Below are 26353 nucleotides of genomic sequence, written 5' to 3'. Positions count from 1 at the left end.
GTTTAGATGGATCCTTGTTCAAGGCTCACGGCCCCGAGGCGCCATTAGGCATCAACCACACGATTCAACCGCATTGAAAATGGTTATCCTTTAAATGGTCCATGCCGCACTTCATGGTGTTTTTTTTTTTCTCCCACATGCACCCTTGAGCTTGGAATTTATTCCAAATGAGCAGCTTAAACTAGAGTCGGCAAGCAACACCGATGCCCTGACCTTCCCCCCATCCCTTTGTACTCGGTATCCATGGCGTTTCCGCATCTGATGCGATCGGTCCGGTAACGCCGGACTCCCCGACATTCACCTCAGAAGGCAGACCAGACCGGCTTCCGCTTGCAGCTTCCATACATCAGAGGGTGCACACAGCACCCTCTTAAGTGGTGCTGTGTCTTAACAGCCCTGTTTGTGAGTGGGTTTGCGCGGGTGTGCGTTCCAGTCAGTCTCATTTATAGCACAGCAGGTTGGCAGAGTAATAAAGGGATGTCAATGGGGGATTTGACCTCTACAAATATTCCCATTATTATTCCTCTAAAGCGTCCTGTATCTATCTCCCTCTCTTCTGGACCACGGAGGCTTTCGGGCCCCACTGCTCATAAATATCACTCACCCTTTAATGTCCAGGGAGAGAGAGGAGCAGAGCAAGCGCAGATCCATATGGGGGATAAAATAGTGAAAAGAGGCCATTATAATGCTGTCTCTCCCTCTCCACTCGTGTCTTTCCCAGGCAGCAATCCCTCATAACTCCCATTGTGCCTTCATAGAAAGCATCGGCATAATCCGTGTTTAGAAATGCAACCGCTCATTTGCTCTGTGTACAAACCCTGCAAGCCGCAAGTTAGCTTTGTTTTCGCCAGTGAGATTTTGTGGGAATTTTTTACGTTGTGAAAAAGAAAAGCTAAATAAGAATGACAAATTTGTATTAACAAATATGAAATACTGCAAACACTTGCTTCAGGTGGGAGAATGAAAAGCCGTTGCTTCAGCTGTTGTCGTGCCAGCCGTTACATTTCCGTTTCTTTGTAATGAGACCAAGCACAGTACAGTTTACATAAACTTATAATAATAACTCTTTCACTGGCAAGTAATTCTTGGAAACCCCTCCATTTCCCACTATTGTTCTTTGATGAAATCTGACGTCTTGTCACACCCCGTGCATGGGCAGGCTGTTTATTTGCACAGCCCAAGTTGATTTGCATTTTATTATGTCGACTTTTCAAATAATTTGCTAGAAATTCGTACGGTATACGTGGATGGAAACAAAGCTACTGTCGGGTCATATCCTCAATAAATCATGGAAAGGTTTTCCTCGTATCCCATACCTCTTCTCTCAGAGAAAAAAAAATCAAATATAAAACCCAGCACTTCTTTGCAGCACCTCCCTCTCTGCTTCCTTCCTTGTTGATATTCCCCCGTAGGTGTCTTGAGTCCCTGCTCATACAGGGCTCGTGACCGGGGATTGTATTTGTATATCACTGAGCAGAGGGTTTACTCTCTCTCTCTCTCTCTCTCTCTCTCTCTCTCTCTCTCTCTCTCTCTCTCTCTCTCTCTCTCTCTCTCTCTCTCTCTCTCCCAATGTCAGTCTCCTCATTTTTTGTCTGTCTTTTTTTTTCCGCTCCCCACCCGTCTCTCTCTTTCTCTCCCTCACTCGCCATTTGTCATATCCAGGCCATAATCATTCCTATCAACAGATTGTCTGTCTGGTCTCTCTGCTGCCTCCTGTCTACTCACAGGATATTGGTATCTTGGTTTCTCAAAATGTTCTTTCTTTCTGCAGAGAAGGACAGAGGAGGAGGTTTTAGAAAGAGAAAGCAGGGTGGAAGTGATGGCACAGAAGCAGTATTACCAGCTCAGTGTTCATTTTAAAAGTCTGCATGTCAGTATTACCTATTGCAATGCATTGGCTGTGTCGAATCAGTCGACCAAGAGCTTCACGATTGGTCTGATGATTTGGCATTTTTGCTGGACTGAAAGGGATGTCATCCGTTCTACATATTTGATTAATCTTTTGCCTTCCAACTGAACGTTAAGGAAGGGTGGCACAGTGGTTAGTGCGGTCGCCTCACAGCAAGAAGGTCCTGGGTTCGAGCTCCAGGGTAGTCCAAACTTGGGGGTTGTCCTCTGTGTAGAGTTTGCATGTTCTCCCCGTGTCTGCGTGCGTTTCCTCCAGGGGCTCCGGTTTCCTCCCACAGTCCACAGACATGTAGGTCAGGTGAATCGGCCGTACTAGATTGTCCCTAGATGTTCATGTGTGTGTCAGCCCTGTAGTGGTCTGGCGGCCTGTCCAGGGTGTCTCTCCGCCTGCCGCCCAATGACTGCTGGGATAGGCTCCAGCATCCCCGCAACCCTAAGAGCAGGATAAGCGGTTTGGATAATGGATGGATGGATGAACTTCAATGACAGATTCAACATATTTCTCCATTTTTGAACAAAGGCTTTTTGCATCACTTTAATAAGTCGACAGTGCTTCAATCCAGATCCTGCTCAGTTCGAGATATTGATGAAAGTCGTTTTATAAGCACTTATTTGCAGATTTTTCATGATGTAAAATATTAGTGGGGTTGAATTTCATGAAAAGCTGGTGCCACTTTGGTTTTGACAGAAATGAACATATGGTCAAAGTAACAGGGAGAGAGGTGAAGAAGAGAGTGCAGGCAGGGTGGAGTGGTTGGAGAAAAGTGTCAGGAGTGATTTGTGACAGAAGGGTACCAGCAGAAGTTAAAGGGAAAGTTTACAAGATGGTTGTGAGACCAGCTATGTTATATGGTTTGGAGACAGTGGCACTGATGAAAAGACAGGAGGTGGAGCTGGAGGTGGCAGAGTTGAAGATGCTAAGATTTCCATTGGGAGTGATGAAGAAGGACAGGATTAGGAACGATTATATTAGAGGGACAGCTCAGGTTGGACGGTTTAGAGGCAAAGCAAGAGAGGCAAGATTGAGATGGTTTGGACATGTGTGGAGGAGAGATGCTGGGTATATTGGGCGAAGGATGCTGAAGATGGGTCTGCCAGGGAAGAGGAGAAGAAGAAGGCCAAAGAGGAGGTTTATGGATGTGATGAGGGAGGACATGCAGGTGGCTTGTGTGACAGAGGAAGATGCAGAAGACAGGAAGAGATGGAAACGGATGATCCGCTGTGGTGACCCCTAATGGGAGCAGCCAAAAGTAGTAATAGTAGTAGTAGTAGTAGTAATAGTAGTAGTAGTAATAGTAGTAGTAGTAGAACAAACATCCAATTCAAATCACGTGGACTCGGAGAATGATAAACTACATTAACTTCTGTTGTTCACGGCTAAGCATGTGTGTGGGGGTTTTAAGTGCTAATTTTGGCAGTGGTGTTATTCATTATGTTGTCCTTTGTTGTTGGACTAAACTATTTATTCGCTTTTTTCACAGAATTTTGTTGTTTCATTTGAATATTCAAGTACTTAACCATCTTTTTTTTTTACATAAAAATCAATCCCATGCACTTAATCATTTTAACTTGCATATTGCACTCTGGCAATTGCTAGTGGGTTAGAGAAGTGGGGAGTTAAGAGGAATTCTTACTGAGCGACAAATGTCACTTTAAATAACGACCATCAGCGAGAGAGGGAGGGACAGGGAAGAAAAAGGATGGCAGAAAGTGAACGAAGAAGCTACATGTGTAGAGAGGTTGTTCTAGTTGCTTCTATTCAACCTGAATGTTATTTTTCTTTCCTAAAAATTGAATGGTTGGGGCATCCGGGGGGCATGGTGGTCTATTGCGTTGCCTACCAAGACAGGGATTGCCGGATCGAGTCCCCGTGTTACTTCCGGCTTGGTCGGACGTACCTACTGACACAATTGGCCATGTCTGCAGTGGGAAGCTGGATGTGGGTATGTGTCCTGGTCGCTGCACTAGTGCCTCCTCCAGCCGGTAGGGGCGCCTGTTCGGGGGGGGTGGCATGATCCTCCCGCGTGCTACGTCCCCCTGGCAAAACGCCTCACTGTCAGGAGAAAAGTGGCTGGCGACTCCTCGTGTGTCAGAGGAGGCATGTGGTAGACTGCAGCCCCCCCCCCCCGGATCGGGAGAGGGGGCGGGGCAGCGACTGGCAGCTTAGCCAATTGCAACTGGGGAGAAAAGGGGGGGGGGTTAATGGTCTGCGTAGCCATCCTTTCTCTGACAGTGTTCCCTCGAGCTCGAAGTAGGAAACCCGAGCCTCTTAATACCGAAGACAAAAAAGATGTGATGTCTCAAACAGTAAGAGAGGGCTTGAAACAGTAACTTACAAATGGATCAATAAAGGCCAGGGCTCGCTTTTACACTGAAACTTTGATATTTACACATCTTTGGCATCAGGCATATAAATGTTCCTTGGTTAGGGGGGGGGGGGTTGTATGGGTTTCTATTGACTGCGGTATGAGGCCTATAATTTTCCCAACAGTCATCAGGATCGCTTTGTGTGCCAGAGAACGAGAGGTTTGCCTGCATTTGTGTCCATTTGACATATGGCTCAAGTGCTTACTGCCCCTCTGCCCCTCTCCTCCTTTGTTAAAGCACAGAACACAAGCAAATACGATTTAGCGTCTGCATCCACCCGTGTGTGAGTGTGTAAAGTGGAGACAGCTAACCCTACTTTTTCTTGCACTTTGCTTTCTCCGTCACCTGCAGTCGCCCGCACCAGGTTTGTGCTTTCTTCTCTCCACACTAAAAGCGCTACTCATTTTCCACACTTTAGCAAAAACGACACACATTGCCATAGATGTAATGCACTCTCGTGTTTGATTCCGAGCAAGTATGAACTTGGTAAAAACTGAGTTCAGGCAGTGTGTCCACAGGCGTGTATAAAAGTGGTCCCTGTGTCTTTATGTTGTTTTCTCTGGAAAGGTCAGAGAACTGGCAGCGCCAGAGAGGAAACGAAAGCTACACAGATCTATTTTGTCAAAACGGAGAGGAAAAATGAAATGATCGATCAATAAATAGCGTTTAACAAAAAAAACAACTTTATTTGACATTTTATAATCATATTAGTACAATATGAATAAAGAGAAAATAAGAGGATTTCTTTTTATTTGTGACACTTAACAGTGGATATAAAAAGTCTACGCAATTGAACATTTTGCGCCAGCATCGACTGGTATTTGAAGCTATTCACGATTCCCTCCACCTTGACTAAAGCCCCAGTTCTGGCTGGAGAATAGCAGCCCCAAAATACGGTGCTGCCACCACCATGCTTCACCGTGGGTGTGGTGCTCTTTTGGTGATGTGCTGTGCTGTTTTTTGGAATTATGTCCAAAAAGTTCAACCTTGGTCTCATCAGACCAAAACACATTTTCCCACATGGTTTTGGGAGACTGGATGTATATTTTTGACAAAATTAGCCAGGTTTTAATGTTTGTTTTTTTTTCCCTCATGTGAAAAGGCTTCCATCTTGCCAACCCACCTCATACCCCAGACATATGAAGTATATAGTAGATTGTTGTCACATGTAGGGAGCAACAAATACTTGCCAGAAATTCCAGCAGCTCCTTTAATGTTGCCGTAGGCCTCCCGGCAGCCTCCCTGACCAGTTTTCTCCTTGTCTTCTCATCAATTTTGGAGGGACGCCCTGTTCTCTTTAATATCACTGTTGTGCCATATTTTCCCCACTTGTTGATGATCATCTTCAGTGTGTTCCCTGGTATATCGAATACCTTGGAAATTATGTTGTACCCCTCTCCTGATCGATACCTCTCAACAATGAGATCCTGTTCATGCTTTGTAAGCTCTTTGTGGACTATGGCTTTTGTAGTAGGATGCAAAAAGATGTGAGGATAATCCTACAGGATCAGCTAAACTTCATTTGGGGTTCATCACGGCCACTTTAATTGATGGCAGGTGTATACAAACTACTGTTTAAAGTGAATTTGAATGTGATTGGTTAATTCTGAACACAGCCACATCCCCAGTTATAAAAGGGTGTGCACACATATGCAACCAGGTTTTTGTAAGTTTTGTATTTTTATCTTTTCCCTAAAATGTTTCTGATTCTTTTTCACTCCATTTTAGAGGTTGCAATTTAAAAAAATTTTAAATAAACAAATTAATAAATAAATAAAAAGTGGAAAAGTGTTGACATTATTGATCTTGGTTTCTTTCTTTTTTTTCTGCCATTTTGACAGGGGTCCAGTGCCTTGCAAAGGTATTCAACCCCCTTAACAGTCATCACTAATTTCTGGATTATAAGATTCCTGAACAATATTGTTTTTGTGAACCCATAAGCTTTAACAGCATGTTCCCAAAGCCAAAATGTTGTTTTGCTGACTTTTTTAATATTATAAATATTTTTTTATAAATTTTTTAGCGTTTATAAATAAAGTTTTTTTTATAACAAGGGTGGTGTGCAGAACTGTAGCAACTACAGAGGTATATAGTTGATCAGCCACAGCATGACGATATGGGAAAAAGTAATAGAAGCTAGGTTAAGAGGAGAGGTGACGATTAGTGAAGTATAGAGGTCAGAAGGAGTTACTTTGTGGATTTAGAGAAAGCATATGACGGGGTGCCGAGAGAGGAGGTGTGGTGTTGTATGAGGAAGTCGGGAGTTGCAATGAAGTATGTAGGAATGGTGCAGGATATGTAGGAGGGAGGTGTGACAATGGTGAGGTGTGTGGTTGGAATAACAGATGGGTTCAAGGTGGAGGTGGGATTACATCAAGGATCCCTTGAGCCCTTTCTTGTTTGCAATGGTGATGGACAGGTTGACGGACGAGATCAGGCAGGAGTCTCCGTGGACGATGATAATGATAATAATAATAAATCAATCTTATATAGCACTTTTCAAGTACTCAAAGTCGCTTTACAATAAATGGAGTGAAACAAGATGACAGATGAACATAACACACATACAGGGGTGGATGCAGATGCAGATGACCATGTGATCTGTAGTGAGAGTAGGGTGCAGGTTGAGGAGAGCCTGGAGAGGTGGAGGTATGTACTGGAGAGAAGAGGAATGAAAGTCAGTAGGAGCAAGATGGAATACCTATGCGTGAATGAGAGGGAGGACAGTGGAATGGTGAGGATGCAACGAGTGGATGAAGGTGATGAAGGCGTATGAGTTTAATTACTTGGGGTCAACTGTCCAAAGTAATGGGGAGCGCAGAAGAGAGGTGAAGAAGAGAGTGCAGGCAGGGTGGAGTGGGTGCAGAAGAGTGTCAGGAGTAATTGATGACAGAAGGGTACCAGCAAGAGTTAAAGGGAAGGTTTACAAGATGGTTGTGAGACCAGCTACGTTATATGGTCTGGAGACAGTGGCACTGACGAAAAGACAGGAGGCGGAGCTGGAGGTGGCAGAGTTGAAGATGCTAAGATCCCCCCCCCCTTTCTCCCCAATTGTATCCAGCCAATTACCCGAATCTTCCGAGCCATCCCAATCACTGCTCCATCCCCTCTGCCGATCCGGGGAGGGCTGCAGACTACCACATGCCTCCTCCGATACATGTGGAGTCGCCAGCCGCTTTTCACTTGACAGTGAGGAGTTTCACCAGAGGGACGTAGCACATGGGAGGATCATGCTATTCCCCCAGTTCTCCCTCCCCCCCGGCACAGGCACCCTGACTGACCAGAGGAGGCGCTAGTGCAGCGACTAGGACACTTACCCACATCCGGCTTCCCACCTGCAGAAACAACCAATTGTGTCTGTAGGGATGCCCGATCAAGCCGGAATTAACACTGGGATTCGAACCGGATATCCCCATGTTGGTAGGCAACGGAATAGACTGCTATGCTACCCGGACACCCGATGCTAAGATTTTCATTGGGAGTGACGAAGAAGGACAGGATTAGGAACGATTATATTAGAGTGACCGTTCAGGTTGGACGATTTGGAGACAAAGCAAGAGAGGCAGGATTGAGATGGTCTGGACATGTGTGGAGGAGAGATGCTGGGTATATTGGGAGAAGGATGCTGAATATGGAGCTGCCAACGAAGAGGAAAAGAGGAAGGCCAAAGAGGAGGTTTATAGATGTGGTGAGGGAGGACACACAGGTGGCTGGTGTGATGGAGGAAGATGTAGAGAACAGTAAGAGATGGAAATGGATGATCCGCTGTAGTGACCCCTAATGGGAGTGGCCGAAAGTAGTAGTAGTAGTAGATAAATAAAAGGTTTTTATAAAGAAATTAAAAACTAAAATAGGTTGCTTGCATAACTATTCAACCCCCACATGCCACTTCTTTGTCGTGTACCCTTTTGCTGCAATAACAGGCATGAGTCTCTTGGTGTAAGTATGTACATGCTTTGCTCATTCTCCTGGAGTAATTTTTGCCCATTCTTCTTGGCAGAATTTGTACAGGTTTTGCAGGTTGGTGGGATGGCGCCTCTAGACTGCAATTTTCAGTCTGTACCATAGATTTTCAATGGGGTTAAGGTCCGGACTTTGACTTGGCCACTCCAAGACGTTCACCTTTTTGTTGCCATGCCATTGTTGGTTTAGCCTTGTGCTTAGGATCATTGTCCTGCTGGAAGGTGAACCTTCTCCCAAGCTTTGGTTTTATGGCAGACTGCAACAGGTTTTCTTCCAATATTTCCCTGTATTTAGCTCCATCCATTCTTCCCTCAGTTTGAACAAGGGTCCCAGTGTCTGTAGATGAAAAGCAACCCCATAGCATTATGGTGCTGCTGCCATACTTCACTGTAGGGAGGGTGTTTTTTAGGGCATAAGTAGTTTGGTTTGCGCCAAACATAATGCTTTTAAGTTTTGGCCAAAAAGCTCAACTTCGTCTCATCTGACAACAAAACCTTTACCCACATCTCTCATGCTTGGTAGCAAACTCACAGCGTGCTTTTATACGCATAGTTTTGAGCAACAGCTTCTTTCATGCCACCCTCCCATACAGGCCAGACTTATGGAGAGGCCGTTATGTGGCTGGCTCATTAGGTTAGATTTGATTAGATTGTTTTATTAGCCACACAACCAAGGCCGGTGGAATATATTTTTGGTACACATTAAACTCTGCGGCACAATACATACATGGACAACAACAGACACACCACATATTATCACGAAGAATATAGTTACACAATAACAGAAATAAACATATCACGCATAACAATTAGGGGAATGGTGGTATTTATGCCAGTGGTGTGTGAGGAGGAGACTGTAGGGAGGAATCCAGAGTCCTCATGGCTAGGGTAAAAAAACTGTGAAGTGTTTAGTCCTAGTGGACAGTGACCTGTACCGCCTATCTGAGGGAACGAGCTGGAAGAGGTGATTAGCAGGATGTGAGGGGGTCGGAGATGATCTTCATGCACATTTACTCCAGTTTCAGCCACTGACCTCTGGAGATCATCTGTGGCTTTCTTCACCAGCCCACGCCTTAGCCGGACACTTAACTTTGAGGGACGGCCTGTCCTACAAAGCGTCTGGGTGGTGGGATGCAGCTTCCACTTTCTGACAATGGATTCAACAGTGTTCCATGGGACATCCAAACACTTGGATATTGTTTTGCATCCCTTTCCCACCTTTTGCATTTTAATCTTTTTGTCTCTTACTTCAGTATTATGCTCCTTTGTCTTCATTTTCTGATGGAGTTCACGCCTGGCTAATGAACTTTACACAGAGTGCTTTTTATACCCATAAATGAGACCCTCCATCCATTATCCAAACCACTTATCCTACACCGGGTCACAGGGATGCTGGAGCCTATCCCAGCAGTCATTGGGCGGCAGGCGGGGAGACACCCTGGACAGGCCGCCAGGCCATCACAGGGCTGACAAACACACACACATTCACACCTAGGGACAATTTTTACGGCCGATTCACCTGTCCTACATGTCTTTGGACTGTGGGAGGAAACCGGAGCCCCCAGAGGAAACCCACAAGGACACGGGGAGAACATGCAAACTCCACACAGAGGACGACCTGGGACAACCCCCAAGGTTGGACTACCCCAGGGCTCGAACCCAGGACTTGCTGTGAGGCGACCGCGCTAACCACTGCGCCACTGTGCTGTCTACCATAAACGAGACCATTACTTTAATATCTTACAGGTGAACACTAATTATCTCCAATTGTGTTTATCTGAGTTTGCTTTAGGAATAATTTGTCATTTGTGTAAACTTGGAGCTTTCGGAGCACAAGAGGTTGAATACTTATGCAAGCACTACATTTTAGTTTTTAATTTATTAATAAAAATTGAGTGAATCATAACTTATTTTGGCTTTGGGATCATGCTGTTAGAGCTTATGGGTTCACAAAAATAACATTGCTCAGGAACAGATGTGTGAGTATCTTTTACAATCCAGAAATTAGTGATGACTGGCAAGGGGGTTGAATACTTTAGTAAGGCACTGTATGTACACTTTTTATTTCCACTGTATGTCAGTGTGCGGCAGCACGGTGGTGCAGTAGTTAGCGCGGTCGCCTCACAGCAATAAGGTCCTGGGTTCGAGCTCCAGGGTAGTCTAACCTTGGGGGTCGTCCTGGGTCGTCCTTTGTATGGAGTTTGCCAGATCTCCTCGTGTCTGTGTGGTTTTCCTCGGTGGGCTCTGGGTTCGTCCCACAGTCCAAAGACGTGTAGGTCAGGTGAATTGGCTGTACTAAAAAAATCTCCCTAGGTATTAATTGGGGGGGGTCAGCCCTGTGATGGCCTGGCGGCCTGTCCAGGGTGTCTCCCTGCCTGCCACCCAATGATCGCTGGGATAGGCTCCAGCATCCCCGCGACCCTGAGAGCAGGATAAGTGCTTCAGATAATTGATGGATGGATAGATGGATGTCATTGTGTGGCACCAACTACCAAGCACTACCCCTTCCATTACACAACACCCAAGTGCTTACCTCTCACGACGCTTCTTGAACAAGGTCTCCGGTGGACCTACGACCTTATTCACCGTCTGATTAATAGACATGAGGTTTTCTGAGGGCATATTTCACAAAAGAGTCGCAAACAGCTCATCGTAGAGGGAAAAATGGCTCGATCCATTTGAGGGGCACTTGCATGAGAACCGGTTGCTCTTTTTTATGTTGTACATAAAATTGCCCCCCCCCCTCCCCCGGAGTTTCTTTGTTTTCATTTTAATGCCTTTCATGCCTCGCTGAACACATTTTTACTTAAATGCCTCACCAATGCCCCTCACTCGCACACCTAGAGAAACAGAGGATGGGCTTATCAATAGTGCGAGTCCATTTCCAGGTCTTCGGGTTGTTTCGCATTGATAGAGAGAAGAAGAAGAAGAAAAAGCACACCGGCAGGCACAGTGCACCGAGGGAAGAACCGGTAAGGCATTGGACAACTGTGAAGCCATTTGGCCTTTCCGCTGACTGTTCGCTGTTACAGTCAATGCAAGCCATCAGAGCGAGTGAGGGAGAGGAAAGAGAGAAGAAGAAAAAAAAAACGGAGGGGAGAGGTTGAATGAAAGGGCCACACAACACGGGGCCAGACGGAAGTCAGAAATGTGACTGAAGCGAAAAAATAGTGTGCAATGGCTGCAAAATGTAGAATGAGAAAATAGTTGTCAGGCATAGCGGCAGTTTGATACCGCGAGAGACTCTTTCCTGATTTTTTTTCTTCTTCCTCTCCGCCCTGTTCGACAGGCTCCCCTTTGTTACCGCCGCGCCGCTTTCTCACCCAGTCACAACGTACAGCAGAATGAAAACGTGTTATCCAACCTCTCTTTTCAGATGCCTGAAAAGGCTCCATTGTGTGTCTCTGCACGTGCAAGTGAAATAGGCTTCACTCGAACTTGATCAAACTAAAAAAGAATAAAAAAAGCAACCTCTGCTCTCACATACTCTAGAATAATTTTTGTTTCTTATGCTTCCACCACTGTTTGAGCCCTTCAGTACATGTGGTTTGTACTGTATTCACTGAGCTTAGCTATATTAGTCCTCTTCTTTATTTTTTTTTCTTTTACCCCTAATGCGTGTATTAGGATCAAGAGAAATTTGAAACTACTTAAAAACTAAGCAGCTTATGCCTTTTTGTCAGGCAGGGTCTAATCGGGGTAATTTAAGCCGTATGTTATATTCAGGGGTTTGCTTGAAGTGCCAGCCATGACCAACTTAAGTTGCGTGCACCTCAGCTCTTCCACCCCTATGCTGTTCACACCTGTTGGTGCTACAGACAAAGGATGGGGGGGGTGTTGTTGTGGTGGACCAGCTTGCTATGTGACTTGGTATTGTCAAATCTAATATATCGCCCTGTTTGTATTGTTGACGGCGGCGCAGTGGTTAGCGTGGTCGCCTCATAGCGAGAAGGTCCTGGGTTTGAGCCCTGGGGGTTGTCCGACCTTGGGGGCCGTCCCGGGTCGTCCTCTGTGTGGCGTGTGCATGTTCTCCCCGTGTCTGCGTGGCTTTTCTCCGGGCGACCCGGTTTCCTCCCACAGTCCAGACATGCAGGTCAGGTGAATCAGCCGTACTAAATTGTCCCTAGGTGTGTGTGTGTGTGTGTGTGTGTGTGTGTGTGTGTTGTCCAGGGTGTCTCCCCGCCTGCTGCCCAATGACTACTTGGATAGGCTCCAGCATCCCCGCGGCCCTGAGTAGGATAAGCGGTTTGGATAATGGATGGATGGATGTATTGTTGGAGACGCAGTCAGTCTTCATGGAGTAAACATGACATACAAACATTCCACAAGTAAACATGACATTCACTTGCCTCGTGTGTGCAGGTGCGGGCAGAGGATCCATAATTCCTTTCAGTTTCACACGCGTCATCAGTCACATGCCCATATGAAAGAATTGTGCAGAACAATGTAAAGAAAAATCTACCCACTGGATTTAATATTTATTTTCCTGTCAGTTATTATTTATTTCCACAGTGCTGAAGTACAACACGAAGCGGTTCAGGTGTGTTTTCCAGGAAGTCCTCAAGACCTCGCTGCAAGAAATGCACTTGATTCCACCTGCAATTTTGCTGTTATGTTACTTCCTTTCCTTACATTACCTTGGGGTGTGTGTGTGTGTGTGTGTGTGTGTGTGTGTGTTTGTGTTTGTGACAGTATCTGCAGAGAATCTAGAGAAAAGCCTGAGGCAGATGGAGAAGCAGCTGCTACAACTGGAGAGGGACCTGAAGACTTTCTCTTCCCCGGATGACCCAAACGACATGTTCCTCACCAAAATGGCTATATCCTTTACAATGTGCACAGTTGTGCACCCCTGCACACAAAACATGGAGTGTGCTTGCACTGCCACATCTAAAGCGTTGTTCGGCAAAAGTGGGTTTTAATGGGATGCACCCAGAAGAGCACAAAAGGTTAGAAAGGCGACACTGGATGAGAACGGTTTGTGGGTGTGTTAACATTACAGAGCGTTGTGGTACAAAACCTGACAACCGTTTCATTTCCCTTTTTTTTTTCTTTTTTTTTTTGACCCCCCTCTCTCCCCAATTGTATGTATCCAGCCAATTACCCTATTTTCCGAGCCATACCGGTCGCTGCTCCACCCCCTCTGCCAATCCGGGGAGGGCTACAGACTACCACATGCCTCCTCCGATACATGTGGAGTCGCCAGCCGCTTCTTTTCACCTGACAGTGAGGAGTTTCTCCAGGGGTACGTAGCGCGTGGGAGGATCACGCTATTCCCCCCAGTCCCTCCACCCACCCCCCCACCCCCGAACAGGCGCCCCGACCGAGCAGAGGAGGCGCCAGTGCACCGACCAGGACACATACCCACATCCGGTTTCCCACCCGCAGACACGGCCAACTGTGTCTGTAGGAATGCCCGACCAAGCCGGCGATAACACGGGGATTCAAACCGGTGATCCCTGTGTTGTTAACTTTTCATATATTCTAGGTAACTGAAAATGAAATATTCAAGAGACCATATGACACGGATGAATACTTATTTTTTCATTAATGTTTCAAAGCCCTTTCTTGTTGTCCAAGTCTGTGGTTGATGGCTGTCCACAGAGCCCTGTTTGACTGCCAGTGTTCAATATTGACTGTCCTCTGATCCTGTCCTTAGTAGATGGGGCTGACTGGCCTGTCTCAGGCCAGATGTGAGAGTATGTGTTCAATAATATACCCCACACACACACACACACACCTGTCGTCGCTCATGTAGTTTTGATCAGTGCCCCGAGATAGGGATTGTGATGGGGCACTGACAGTTTGTGCTGTACTAGTTAGCCGGTGACCTGAGCTGAGTGCATCCAAGAGACGTGCACTGACAACAGGTTTGACAGCTCTCTCTCCGGCCTAGTAACTTATCTCTCCATTTCAACAACTGCCATTTTTTGGAATTTTCCCCCTTTTTACTCCCCAATTGTATCCGGCCAATTACCCCACTCTTCCGAGCCGTGCTGGTCGCTGCTCCACCCCCTCTGCTGATCCAGGGAGGGCTGCAGACTATCGCATGCCTCCTCCGATACATGTGGAGTCGCCAGCCGCTTTTCACCGGACAGTGAGGAGGACGTAATACATGGGAGGAGCCCACCCGAACAGGCCGAACAGGCACCCCGACCGACCAGAGGAGGGGCTAGTGCAGCAAGCAGGACACATACCCACATCTGGCTTCCCACCCACAGACACGGCCGGTTGTGTCTGTAGGGACGGCTGACCAAGCCAGGCGTAACACGGAGATTCGAACCAACAATCCCCATGTTAGTAGGTAACGAAATAGACTGCTATGCTACCCGGACGCCCCTGCCCATCATTTTATGTTGTCTCCCTGCCAGAAATAAAAAGGCAAAAACATTTTCTTTTTACCAAATTTAGGGTAATTAGACATTTCCAGAAACCAGAAATGGAATCTGAGATGTTTATGCTTCTGTCAAAAGGAGATGTGTACAGAATTTGTCACTTAAACAGTACCGTATTTCCCGGACTACAAGTCGCACTGCAGTATCACTCTCACTCAGCATAAAATGCATTGTTGCAAGGATAAAAAACATCAAATCGCTTCGGTGTATAAGTCACATTTATATGGTGGTACAGTATATACATGTCCCTGCATGGGACTGTTTTCTTAATTCCGCTCCCACTTGATTTTAGACCATTACTGCCTGCTCCCGCAATCTGTGCGTCCACTCCTGCCCGCACCCACAAACATTCTGACCAGTAGAGTCCCATTTATTTTGTGTCTTCTCCCATCCCGCAGGGAAAACACATTGTTTTACTATGTAGTATTAATGAAGAGCTGCATACCTGTCGGTAATAACGTAGCTAAATTATGTTCTAGAGCATAATCACATTTATACGAGTGTAATAAGTACACCTAGGGCAAAATTACACTTTCTATTATTGTTTTAGAACATGTGTTGTTAGCTGAGGTTGTTTTATTTTGTTTCTTTTACATGTCTTAATGCACTGGTCAGCGTTGTAGTCTGTACAATAACAAAGGCTTTCTATTCTATTCTACTCTATTTCAACAAAGCCTTTTCCAGATATGAAGTCATATGACAGATTTCTCATTAGTATCTTGTTTAATATGTGCAGGAAGAAGTGCTTTATCTTTGAAGGAGAGCTTAATTTGACTGGGGAGAACAGAGCAGGTATGTCACTTCCACCCAAAGGAAGCAGATTTGTGCCCGTTGTAGATCAATACTCTTGCACATTTGTCACAACCAGCAAAATCCAGTTCATTTCCATCTTTGTCAGTAACAACTGAGAAATTTTCCAGATGTCAGACTTGCCTTGATTTTCGTTTGTATTGTGATAACCTGCTTCGATCTTCCTTTTGACTTCATTTCTGGACTCCACCCTTCTGGTTAACACTAGCTACCTCCCAGGACCCGAAGTTTATTTATTTATTTATTTGTTGACTGCCCGCTCCCGCCTGAAGCAAAGTTAAAACCGCCTGCTCCCGCAAGATTTGAGGGGGATCCCAATCCAAATGCGGTCCTCTACTACAGTATTTTCAATTGAGTCACAAGATTAAACAGTGTCATCTATATATAGTGGCCTTAGTTGAAATGCAGTGTAATCACCCAACAAAATCACATTGTATAAGTTGCTTTGAAGGTGGGGAGGGGGGACAATCGTGCTCGGGCACGGTACAAGGCAACTGTGCCTAGTGTGAGTACGCCCTGAGTCTTAGGACCAAAAACAGCGACTTATAGTCCGGGAAATACGGTAATTGTGTTTGTCACCTGAGTCACGATGCTAGCCGAATAATCAAAGGCACCAACTGGATTCCCAGTATTTTAGAGAAAATTGAAGAAAAACTAAGGAATGAAAGAAATGCAGTTGTGGTCAAACAGATTTAGTCTGACTTGTTCCAACAGTTTACTTTGAAAGTCCTCTGAGACCACGGTAATACATATAAACGGTAACAACAAATAGAAATTTCATATACCTTCATCCCTGAATATGAATTTTAATATTGTTCACGGTGCTGCACAGTTCAAGTTAATTAAATAGGTTATGTGCCCCTTGGAGAAATTGGAAGGATAAGAAAAATAAATATTTTTGAGCTGTTGATTGCCAGTTTCCTGTTACAGTGTTGGTATACTGTTACACGAGATTGTGTTGTTATCCTGGGTGTTTTTGTGGCCTTGCAAGATATGGTAGAAATAGTGTACAGTTAAGAAAAACACATATCAGAAAAGTCATTTTTTCACACCATGCACCTCCTCAGTATACCACCGCTGCACTGAATTCTGAATTTAAGGTGATTGTAGAACTGTCAGGACAGAGCAGGAGAAGGAGAAAGAAAAAAATGAAAACCCTTCGCTGAAATGGTGCATGAGATGAGAGGGGATGGGACCATGGAGAGAAGTGCAGGGAAAGATGATAGAAGGGAGACAAAGGAAGAAGAAAAAAATCAGTGGTGAAACAGCAGAAAATTAAGCAAGGTGGGAGGCCACAAGTCTTCATTCTACTTGTTCCTTTCCGACATCCAGTCTCTCTCATGCCTTTCTCCCCAAGCGTCTGACTTGGGCTGTGCTTCTGACAAGTCAATCTGGGAGCAGCACCTATTGAGCAGCATTTACCCATCATTGAGTAGGCGGCCACAGCTCAAGCCAGATTCAACTGGGGCTAGACAGCAAATAGGCCCATCAATTGAGCCATAATGTAGGGCCACAATAAGGGCCACAGAAGCTGCCCAAACATCAGTACGCTGCCATATGCGCACACACACCGCTCTTTGCCTCTTATCTGCAATGAAATAAGGATTTTTTTTTTTTTGGTGTGTATTTATTTGACAACCCTGCCTTTTTTTATTTGATCTAACAGCCCTGCATTTATTGTCAAGGTTGACAGATAAGCACACATCAAGATGAGATTACCGTACATAACAATTTCATTGTGATGAGGGATTGTATGAAATAATTTAGAGCTGTGAAATTTGCTCTACATTTTTAGATTCAAAGCACCTCATGAACTTGGCTTCTAACTCACACACTGGATTTTAGTGTCACATTTAGCTGTATCATCTCCATTGATGGGGAGGGGGTGTGACACCTCCAGAATTATTTGTTTGCATCTAGAGAATGTATGCTGTTGTCAAAAAAATTTTTTTTTATTTTATTTAACATTATAATCCTTATTGGTAAGAAAATTGCCAAGATACATAATTTCTATTTAGGTAGGATTTTACAGAAACACAATTGACAGGTATCCAAGTAAGGCCTGCTCTGTCACCTTTAATATGTTCAGACAAATCAATTTCTGATGTGTCAGGTTTCTTTTCTGGGTTGTCAGTTAGCTAAAATCATGATTCCCATGAACTAACTTTAGCTCTGTTGAACCGCTGCAAAAGTATTTATACAATGCCAATGTTAAGCGTCCAGTCAGGATATGATGTAAATAATATATAACATTAGATACCCAATTGGAAATGTGCAATCATTGTGAGGTTTACTTCCAGTTACAAACTTAAAGGGTAACTAACCTAGCATCATTCTCCTGCGGCTTAAAAACAGCTAAGACCACTTACTATCGAAACAAGATCTGTGGTGCCACTGATGCTCAAAAAATGTTTTTTGCTTTTAACTCACTCCTCAATCTGCCTCCTCCTCCGATCTCCACTCTGCTCACTCCTTACATGTTCGGCTCGTACTTTACTGATAAGGTATCTGCCGTCAGTAGCCAGTTCTCTGAGCCTGACCAGCTCTTGTCTGCCACTGCCAGCTAACAGTGCCTCACTAACCTCATTCTCCCCCCTGACCGGGAAAGAAGTCTCCAAGCTTCTGCTGGACTCTCGTCCCATTCAGACCATTTCCCCCGCACTTAACCCTCCAGTCACACACATCAACAACTCCTCGCTTACAACGGGTGTGTTCCCCACTGCATTTAAGCAAGCTCGTGTCACCCCACTGCTCAGAAAACCTACACTCAACCCAGCCCAGGTTGAAAACTAAAGACCGGTTTCACTTCCACCCTTTCTTTCAAAATCACTTGAGTGCACGGTCTTTAACCAAGTCTCTGAATTCCTTTCTGAGAACAATCTGTATGATCCGAATCAGTCTGGCTTTAAGCAGGGTCACTCTACCGAGACTGCACTCCTGTTGGTAATAGAATCACTGTGTTTCAGTCAGCTGCCTTTGACACAGTTAACCACTAAATCCTCCTCTCCACACTCACTGAGCTTGGTATCTCAGGATCTGCCCTCCGCTGGTTCATGTCCTACCTCTCGAGGCGATCTTTTAGAGTATCTTGGAGGGGAGAAGTGTCCAAACCGCATGGCTTATCTACAGGGGTACCTCAAGGGTCAGTGCAGTGCTCAGTCCCTTTCTCTTCTCAGTATACATAACCTCACTTAGTGCAATCATCTGCTCCCATGGTTTCTCACACCATTGCTATGCTGATGACACCCAGTTCTTCCTATCATTACCACCAGATGACCTCACAGTCCCGGCATGGATATCGTCATGCCTTGCTGATATCTCTGCATGGATGAAAGAATGCCACCTTCAGCTTAACCTATCTAAGACTGGGCTCCTTGTCATCCCAGTCAGTCCATCCTTACAACAACAGATCAATATGCAGCTCGGATCAACCTGACTCATGCCCACAGTCTGCCCGAAACCTGGGTGTCATGATTGACGACCAACTAACCTTGAAGGTTCACATGGCCTCGATTGTTCAGTCATGCCGATTCTCCCTGTAGAACATCAGGAAAATTAGACCCTACCTGTCTGAGCATGCAGCACAACTCCTGGTACAGGCTCTTCTTATATCCACGCATCGACTACTGCAACTTCTTACTGGCAGGTCTCCCTGCGTGCAATTTCAAACCTCTGCAAATGATTCCGACCGCGGCAGCGCATCTGGTTTTCAACCAACCTAAAGCCACACATGTCACTCCACTGTTCATATCTATCCACTGGCTCCCAGTTCCTGCCCACATCAAATTTAAAATCTTAATGTTCACTTGCAAAACAGCAAGTAAAATGGCTCCTGCTTACCTGAACACCCTCATCCAAGTCTACACTCAGTCCCGCTCTCTACGCTCTGCCAATGAGAGATGCCTGGCACTTCCGCCACAATGGGGCCCTAAGTCACTAGCTAGACTCTTCTCTTCTGTAGTTCCCTGGTGGTGGAATGAGTTACCAAACTCCATTCGATCCGCTGAGTCCATCTTTAAGAAGAAGCTAAAGACCCAGCTCTTTCTCGAACACCTCCACACCTGATGGTATTAATATATAAAAAAAAATCACCTTTATGCATCCTATACATTGACTTTGTGCTCTGCCTGTTGACATCTATGTCCTATCGGACTTCAGCCTAGTTTTTTGGCACTTACGTTGTCGCCTCCTGACTATATCTTGGCTTGTGTTGTATTAACTCTCAGATGTATGTCGCTTTGGATAAAAGCATCTGCTAAATGAAATAGTAACTAAACCCTAGACCATTTTAGTGAGTTTGCTAACATCTATTTAAAATATGTTGCCAAAAATAACCTGTATCCTGGCTTGATGACTACAGACATGTTGCTTTGACCTCGGTAATAATGAAACGCTTTGAAAAATTAGTTAAGACACATAAATCTTAACATTCCTGCCAACCTTGATCCGCTATAGTTTGCTTATCTGTCAAATAGATCTATGGACGGTGCTGTGTCATTGGCTGTGTATACTGTGTTAAAAAACCTTGAAGGAAAAAACTCCTATGCCAGAATGTTGTATAGAGACTATAGCTCTGCATGTAATACCATCTAAAGTGGTGTTAAAGCTTAGGGACCTTGGTCAATATAATTCCATCTGTATATGGTCATATGACTTTCTAACAGGTAGACCTCAGACAGTGAGAGCAGGTACCAAGTACTCATCTACCATAGTTTTCAATACAGAAGCACTGCAGGATTGTTGCCTTAGTCTCTTGTTCTGCAGTCTGTTCACACATGACTGTGTTGTGGCACGGTGGCGCATTGGTTAGCACGGTCACCTCACAGCAAGAAGGTCCTGGGTTTGAGCCCCGGGGTAGTCCAACCTTGGTGGGTCATCCCGGGTCGTCCTCTGTGTGGAGTTTGCATGTTCTCCCCATGTCTGCGTGAGTTTCCTCTGGGGGCTCCAGTTTCCTCCCACTGGCGAAAATATCACAGCATAGTGAAATTCGCAGATGAGACCACAGTAATTGGACTGATGAATGACAACAATGAAGATGCCTAGGAAAGAGGTGAGGAACCTATCCATATCCTTTTCCTATTCTTTCATCATCAAGATGGCGCTGGGGATGGCAGTCTTGGTACAGTGCTCTCTAGTACTTTCTTTGTTTTTATTTATTCTCTGGGTGTCTGGTTAGTCAAACCCAATTACTTTCACTAGAGAAGAGCTTAACATTAGGCAGTTAATTCCAGATAGTTGTTCAGCAATTTTCACAAAACTGGAAAGTTTTTTTTTTTGGCAATCTTAGTTGGAGGAACAGCATACAGATGTCACAGTGTTAGGTAAATACTGCAGTAAATTCTGACTTCAAACTTGGAGCTATTGTTGATAAACTGTAAGCCATTTTATTCACCGTGGGAGTTTTCTTCATCTTTCATCCTGGTCGGTGTTTACCTCCCACCCCAGGCCAGCGTGAATGGCACACTGCAAACCCTGGCTTATCAGATTACCGGCTGCTGGTTCTTTGGCTGCAGTTTACATCAACAATGTCCCTGTTGAAATTGTGAAGAACTTCAGATTTTTAGGCATTCAGATCTGTCTCCCTCTCCTGCTCTCTTAACACCAGTTGTATCATTGACAAGGCACATCAGAGACTATGATTTCTGAGATGTCTTGAAAAGTCAGAATGTCCACAAAATCCCTGGTCAATTCCTGTCAGACTACCATCGATAGCATCCTTACTGGAAGCACACTGGTGTGGTTTGGCAACCTGACTGAACAGGACCACAACCAACTGATAAGGATAGTAAAAATGGCTGCAAAAAATATAGGAACAGCACTGCCACAGCTTCAGGACATTTACACCAACTGTTGCAGAAGGAAGCCCCTACGAGCCACCCAGCACATGGTCTGTTCTCACTCCTTCCCTCAGGACAATGCTTACAAAGCATCAGAGCTCGGGCCAGCCGCCTCAAAGACAGTTTTTACCCCCAGGCGGTCAGAATAATGAACAGTAGGTTCCTTATATAACTTTAATTGATTTATTATTTATTGATTTATTGATTTATTTATCATCTGATTTCTTATTTATTGTTCTTGTTATTATTATTTATTATTTCCTTATATGTAGTTTTAAGGGCTGAGAGAGCCAGGGCACATGTATTTCATTGCATTTGAAGGTACATAGTACTTTTTATATGTACATATATGATATTAAAGTTAACTTGAACTACAGGTTAAAAACAACATCTACAGGTTGAAAACCACTGGCAGGCTTGGTACTCTTTGATGTTAGCATAGCAGGATAGCTATCGCTACAGCTAATAACAATCGGTCTGTTTGATTTAAGTGTGTCAGCATATCTATCAGTGTTGTCAGACAGAGCTAGCACTAACAATAGTCAATAGTACTGCTGCTGGGTGCACACCTACATCCAAAGAGCCATTATTAATGTTATTATCTGCAGCTGTGTTTATCCTGCTGTGCTAACATGTCAGAGTACCAAGACCAGCCTGCCATGCTTTTAACCGTTAGATGGTTTTTAACCTGTAGATGTCAGCAAACTCACTAAAATGGTCCACAGTTAATTACTCTTTAAGTGATCCTGTATCCTTCCTTTCACAGTAAAGTCACACAATAGTTTTCCCTTCCATGACACTAAAGGCTCTATTTTTATGTAGGTATAAGTTGGGAAATCCGGCTTTGCACCAGCAAAGTGGCTTTTTTTCCTGAAGTGTGGTCATGTTTTGTGCTTGTGCTATATGCTCATTGGTATTTTGGTGATGTTGAAGTAGGAGAAGTGGTATGGTAGGTCTGTCATTGCCCATCCAGTGTTACACTACAATTTTAAATGACAGAAAATTGATGGTTCTGATCTTTGCTCTTGGCTCTGTCTCCAATGAATGAAATAACAGGCTATATTGTGTTAAGATTGTTATCAAGCCAGACCAATACTGTTGGTTTGGAATGGTTATGTCTCCAGCCACTTGTAGACGGTGTCAATGACCTATAAACTATCAAGACAGAACTTTTTTTTTCCTCTCTCTCTCTTTTTTTTTTGTTTTTTGGTTTGTTTGTTTTTCAGTTCTGCAATTAAACTCTTGTGGCTTTGCGGATTGTATTGTACTCTTTCTGACTGATAATTTATGTAAATAAAACCCAGTTCAATTTTTCCAGGCGTTTCTGCGCTTCCCACACAAAGACGTCAGTTTGTTCTTGGGAGGACCTGCTCTCTAACTTCCATAACTGACAGTGGGCTCACATCACAGTGTGTGCTTTTTTTAAAGGGAAGGAAAAGAGGAGATTTGATTGGTTCGTTCAACATCAGCCCCGACCACACCTGCTGATAATATATTCCTCCCAATTTCCAAGCCTATTCCACAAAAATACCAAAAGTGCACTCACCATGCCCCGAGCTCACAGCACAATATGATTTGTGCAAATAGGGCCCTATTTGACCTTGTCTAAGTTGCTTTAATGTGGTTCTGTCCCTGTATGTGCCTGCTTCTCTGTTTTTTTTCTTCTGCCTTTTCTCTTCCTCTCCCTCTCTGTCTTGGCCTTTTTACCATCTATTCTGCGACGACAAGCATGTCCCTCACTCTGTGTGTCTGAGAGAGGGAGCGATGAGAGCTTCAGCATGCTTGACCGAATCCAGGTGGTAGATAGCATGTGTTGTCGAGCTCTCTCCTCTTTTGCCCCAAGTTTGACACCTCTCCAGCTCTTTGTTGACACAACCACTTCGTAAATGTCTACACAAACACACACATGCACACACCCAAGCTGTCCTTTGCTGTATTAGAGCTAAACTAGGGGCTGTTTGCAGTCTTCAGTGGAAGTCGGGTTTTGGATGGACCTGCAAGCATAAAATGAGCAGTCAGTTGTGTCAAATGCCTCTATCTATTTGCTAGTTTGTGTCTGTTTATGAAAATGCATGTGGGTGTGCTTGCTCAGGCATGCGTGTGTGCTCTTTAGTCTGCATTTGGGCACCTGTGCTATGGGTATCTAATTGCAAACTTATCTTCCCCTTTATGCAGATATCCTTGCTGTAAAGCAAACCATTTTTCTAGGTGTTAAAGGACTATTTAACATTTGGTTACTGCTGAGTGATTGTTCTAGATGGCCGATCTCTTTCAGATGGGCATGCAGTGAAGGAGATGTGACCCCTTTAAGTCAACACATTTGCTTTTTTTAACTGAAATTACATTGTTTTTATTACTCAGATAATAAAAAATAAAGACTCATGGGGGTCCAGGTAGCATAGCCTACCAACCTGCCTACCAACACAGGGATCACCGGTTCGAATCCCTGTATTACCACCGGCTTGGTCGGGCGTCCCTACAGACACGACTGGCCGTGTCTGCGGGTGGGAAGCCGGATGTGGGTATGCGTCCTGGTTTGTTGCACTTGCGCCTCCTCTGGTCGGTTGGGGCGCCTGTTCGGGGGGAGGGGGAACTGAGGGGAATAGCGTGATCCTCCAACGCGCTACGTACCCCTGGTGAAACTCCTCACTGTCAGGTGAAAAGAAGCAGCTGGCGACTCCACATGTATTAGAGGAGGCATGTGGTAGTCTGCAGCCCTCCTTGGGTTGGCAGAGGGGGTGGGGCAGCGACCCGGACGGCTCAGAGAGCGGGGTGATTGGCTAGGTACAATTGGGGAGAAAGAAAAAGGGGGGGGTTGAAAATGTAGACTCATAAGATTAAAACAAAATAATATCTAGTCAATGTCTGACTAGATATTAGAGCATCCTTTCCACGTGCCATATAGTTGTTAAAATCAGTGTGACATCCTTACAAGTTGTATTATTTTTTCTCCTACCAGCATCCATGTCAAATTTGACGGCACATGATCTGATTAAATATGATAATAAAATTTTCAAAGATGTTTTAGTAATTTTTGTGTAGGTTTTTTCAGAGAACAATAATTGCCAGCCAAAATTACTACCGTTATGGTTTATGGGTTAAATTATTTCAGTATGTGTCCAGCATGAGTTTCCTCTGACATTTTCCAAGTATTCCCTTTTTTCTTTGCCCTTCTATCTATCTATTGATTTGTTCATTCTTCATATCCTCGGTAACCTATTCACTCTATTGTGGATGCTACTCTTTCATCTTCTTCAAAGGATTACTCTGCTTTAGTGTGTGTCCGCGTGTCTGTCCTCCTGTCTGTCTGTGATTCTGTATTCGTTTCTACTAACCCTCTGCATAGATTCTGCCACAGTTTAGTTTGTATGTATCATAATTTATTGTCCGCCTTTTCGTTACAAGAAAAAACACCTTCAAGAGGAATAGCAAGTTGGGACAGGTCAAGCATTGATCCTGGTGACATTTTTTTTTTTTTTTTAGCAAGTATGCTCTGTGAACAGCTAAAAGCAGCCAGATGTCAGTGGGGGTCAGTTCTGTAAAAACACTGTTAGTCTGAATGCAACTATAGCAGGTCCTATTGCAAATGTCAGTCGCCCACTTACAATGGGCTCTCTAGCCTCTGGGCACATGTGCTCCCCTGGAGTGCCTGATAGCACCAAGTCTAAACCAGCAGCCTTTCACAGGGTTATGTGTCTCCCACACTGGTCAGAATCGGAGGTGAGGTAATTATTATATCTCTGTATCTGTTGTCACACCATAATGTCTGAATAAGGTGTCATTGGCCTTAACCCTCATCCTCACAGCTTTGCCCAGTGTGCACGGGAGCAGTATGGCAAGCTGGTGATCATGCACAGCAACATGGAGACACTCTACCAGAAGATGGTGGAGTACTTTGCCATAGATCCCAAGAAAACGTCTGTGGAGGAGCTGTTCACTGATGTCAGCAACTTCCGCACCATGTTCAGTGTGAGTATTGAGGGTAGGGTGGTCTTGCATGCTTCTGATTGTGCAGTTTGGAAATGAGTACCAGGACTCTTACTTTGGGTTACCAAGTGCTTCTGGCCCTGTTAAGCCCATCAGCTCTGTCTTAACCATCACTAGAAAGCAGGTCAGTCAGCACACCCTCTGGCCAGTCACTTCTAGATGGCTAGAGATTTTTGCACCTCCTATTATTCATATGCACAGGTGCAAACCCAAACTCAGAAACCTTGCTTTTATTGTATTCAGTGCTTTTAGTATATTAGTGTATAGCCCCTTTAAGTCAAATACACGTACAGTGGTGTAGACTTGCTCTTTGAAAGTGGTTAAATCTTATGTAGATTTACTACCAAGCAAATCTGTTACCCCACATGCCCTGGATAACAGATACGATAGCCAGCCATATGATGAGCTATCTCATTTCATTCTTGAAGTAAACTGAGAAATCTGTGCTGAGTCAGCCTTTTGAATCCAAATGGTAGCAACCCCCACCCACGTTATATAAGAAATAGTGTCTAAACATATTTTCGAGATTGTCAGATCAATTCCCTGTTGCATGGTCCAGAGGCAGAATAGAGCCAAAGCTGGTCCAACGCAGTCCTGTCCTACCAAACTTAGCTATCATCAGTCAGCTTCGTGGCTTTATCAGTCTGGTGCTGTTCTACAGAGCTGCAGAGACCCACTGTGTTTAATCAGCAGGATTAGTGGCACAGGCCACTGGCCGCAACAGATAATAGTTGCTAATTAGCCTACTTGATTCATTGCCCTGCACCCAGCTGACATCTACTACACACAAAAAGGAATTTCACGCCTCTTTGGCTTTTCTACCCGCTTACCCCTCAATTCTGCTTTAGATTTTCTTGTACGCTCAAGTTATGTGTCTGACTGCATGAGGTCTGTGAGGGAGATTGGTAGAGAATGAGAGAGAGAGAGAGAGAGACTGGTCGAGAAGAGAACGCAAGAGAGACGCATTAATGTACATTTTTATCCCTTGCCTCATTCCTATTCTACATGGCGGACTCAGTATTCACCAATAGAAGCCAGGCCTTATGTAAAAACATTTGATTTGCAAAGTTATTTTCCACTTGGCTGCCAC

General features: G+C 44.7%; 1 protein-coding gene across 1 annotated transcript in view; it reads left to right on the top strand.

Moving 5' to 3' along the window:
• diaph3 (diaphanous-related formin 3) overlaps positions 1 to 26353 on the top strand; it is a 384853-nt gene that overhangs the window by 243155 nt on the left and 115345 nt on the right. Inside the window, exons 23-24 of the mRNA XM_056278298.1 lie at positions 12930 to 13054; positions 25081 to 25245. Of these exons, the coding sequence (XP_056134273.1) occupies positions 12930 to 13054; positions 25081 to 25245 (290 nt within the window). The remainder of the gene's footprint in view (positions 1 to 12929; positions 13055 to 25080; positions 25246 to 26353) is intronic.

The sequence above is a fragment of the Lampris incognitus genome, chromosome 4 (assembly GCF_029633865.1).
Source record: "Lampris incognitus isolate fLamInc1 chromosome 4, fLamInc1.hap2, whole genome shotgun sequence".
Lineage (NCBI taxonomy): Eukaryota > Metazoa > Chordata > Actinopteri > Lampriformes > Lampridae > Lampris > Lampris incognitus.
This window is presented reverse-complemented; position numbering and strand designations above follow the sequence as displayed.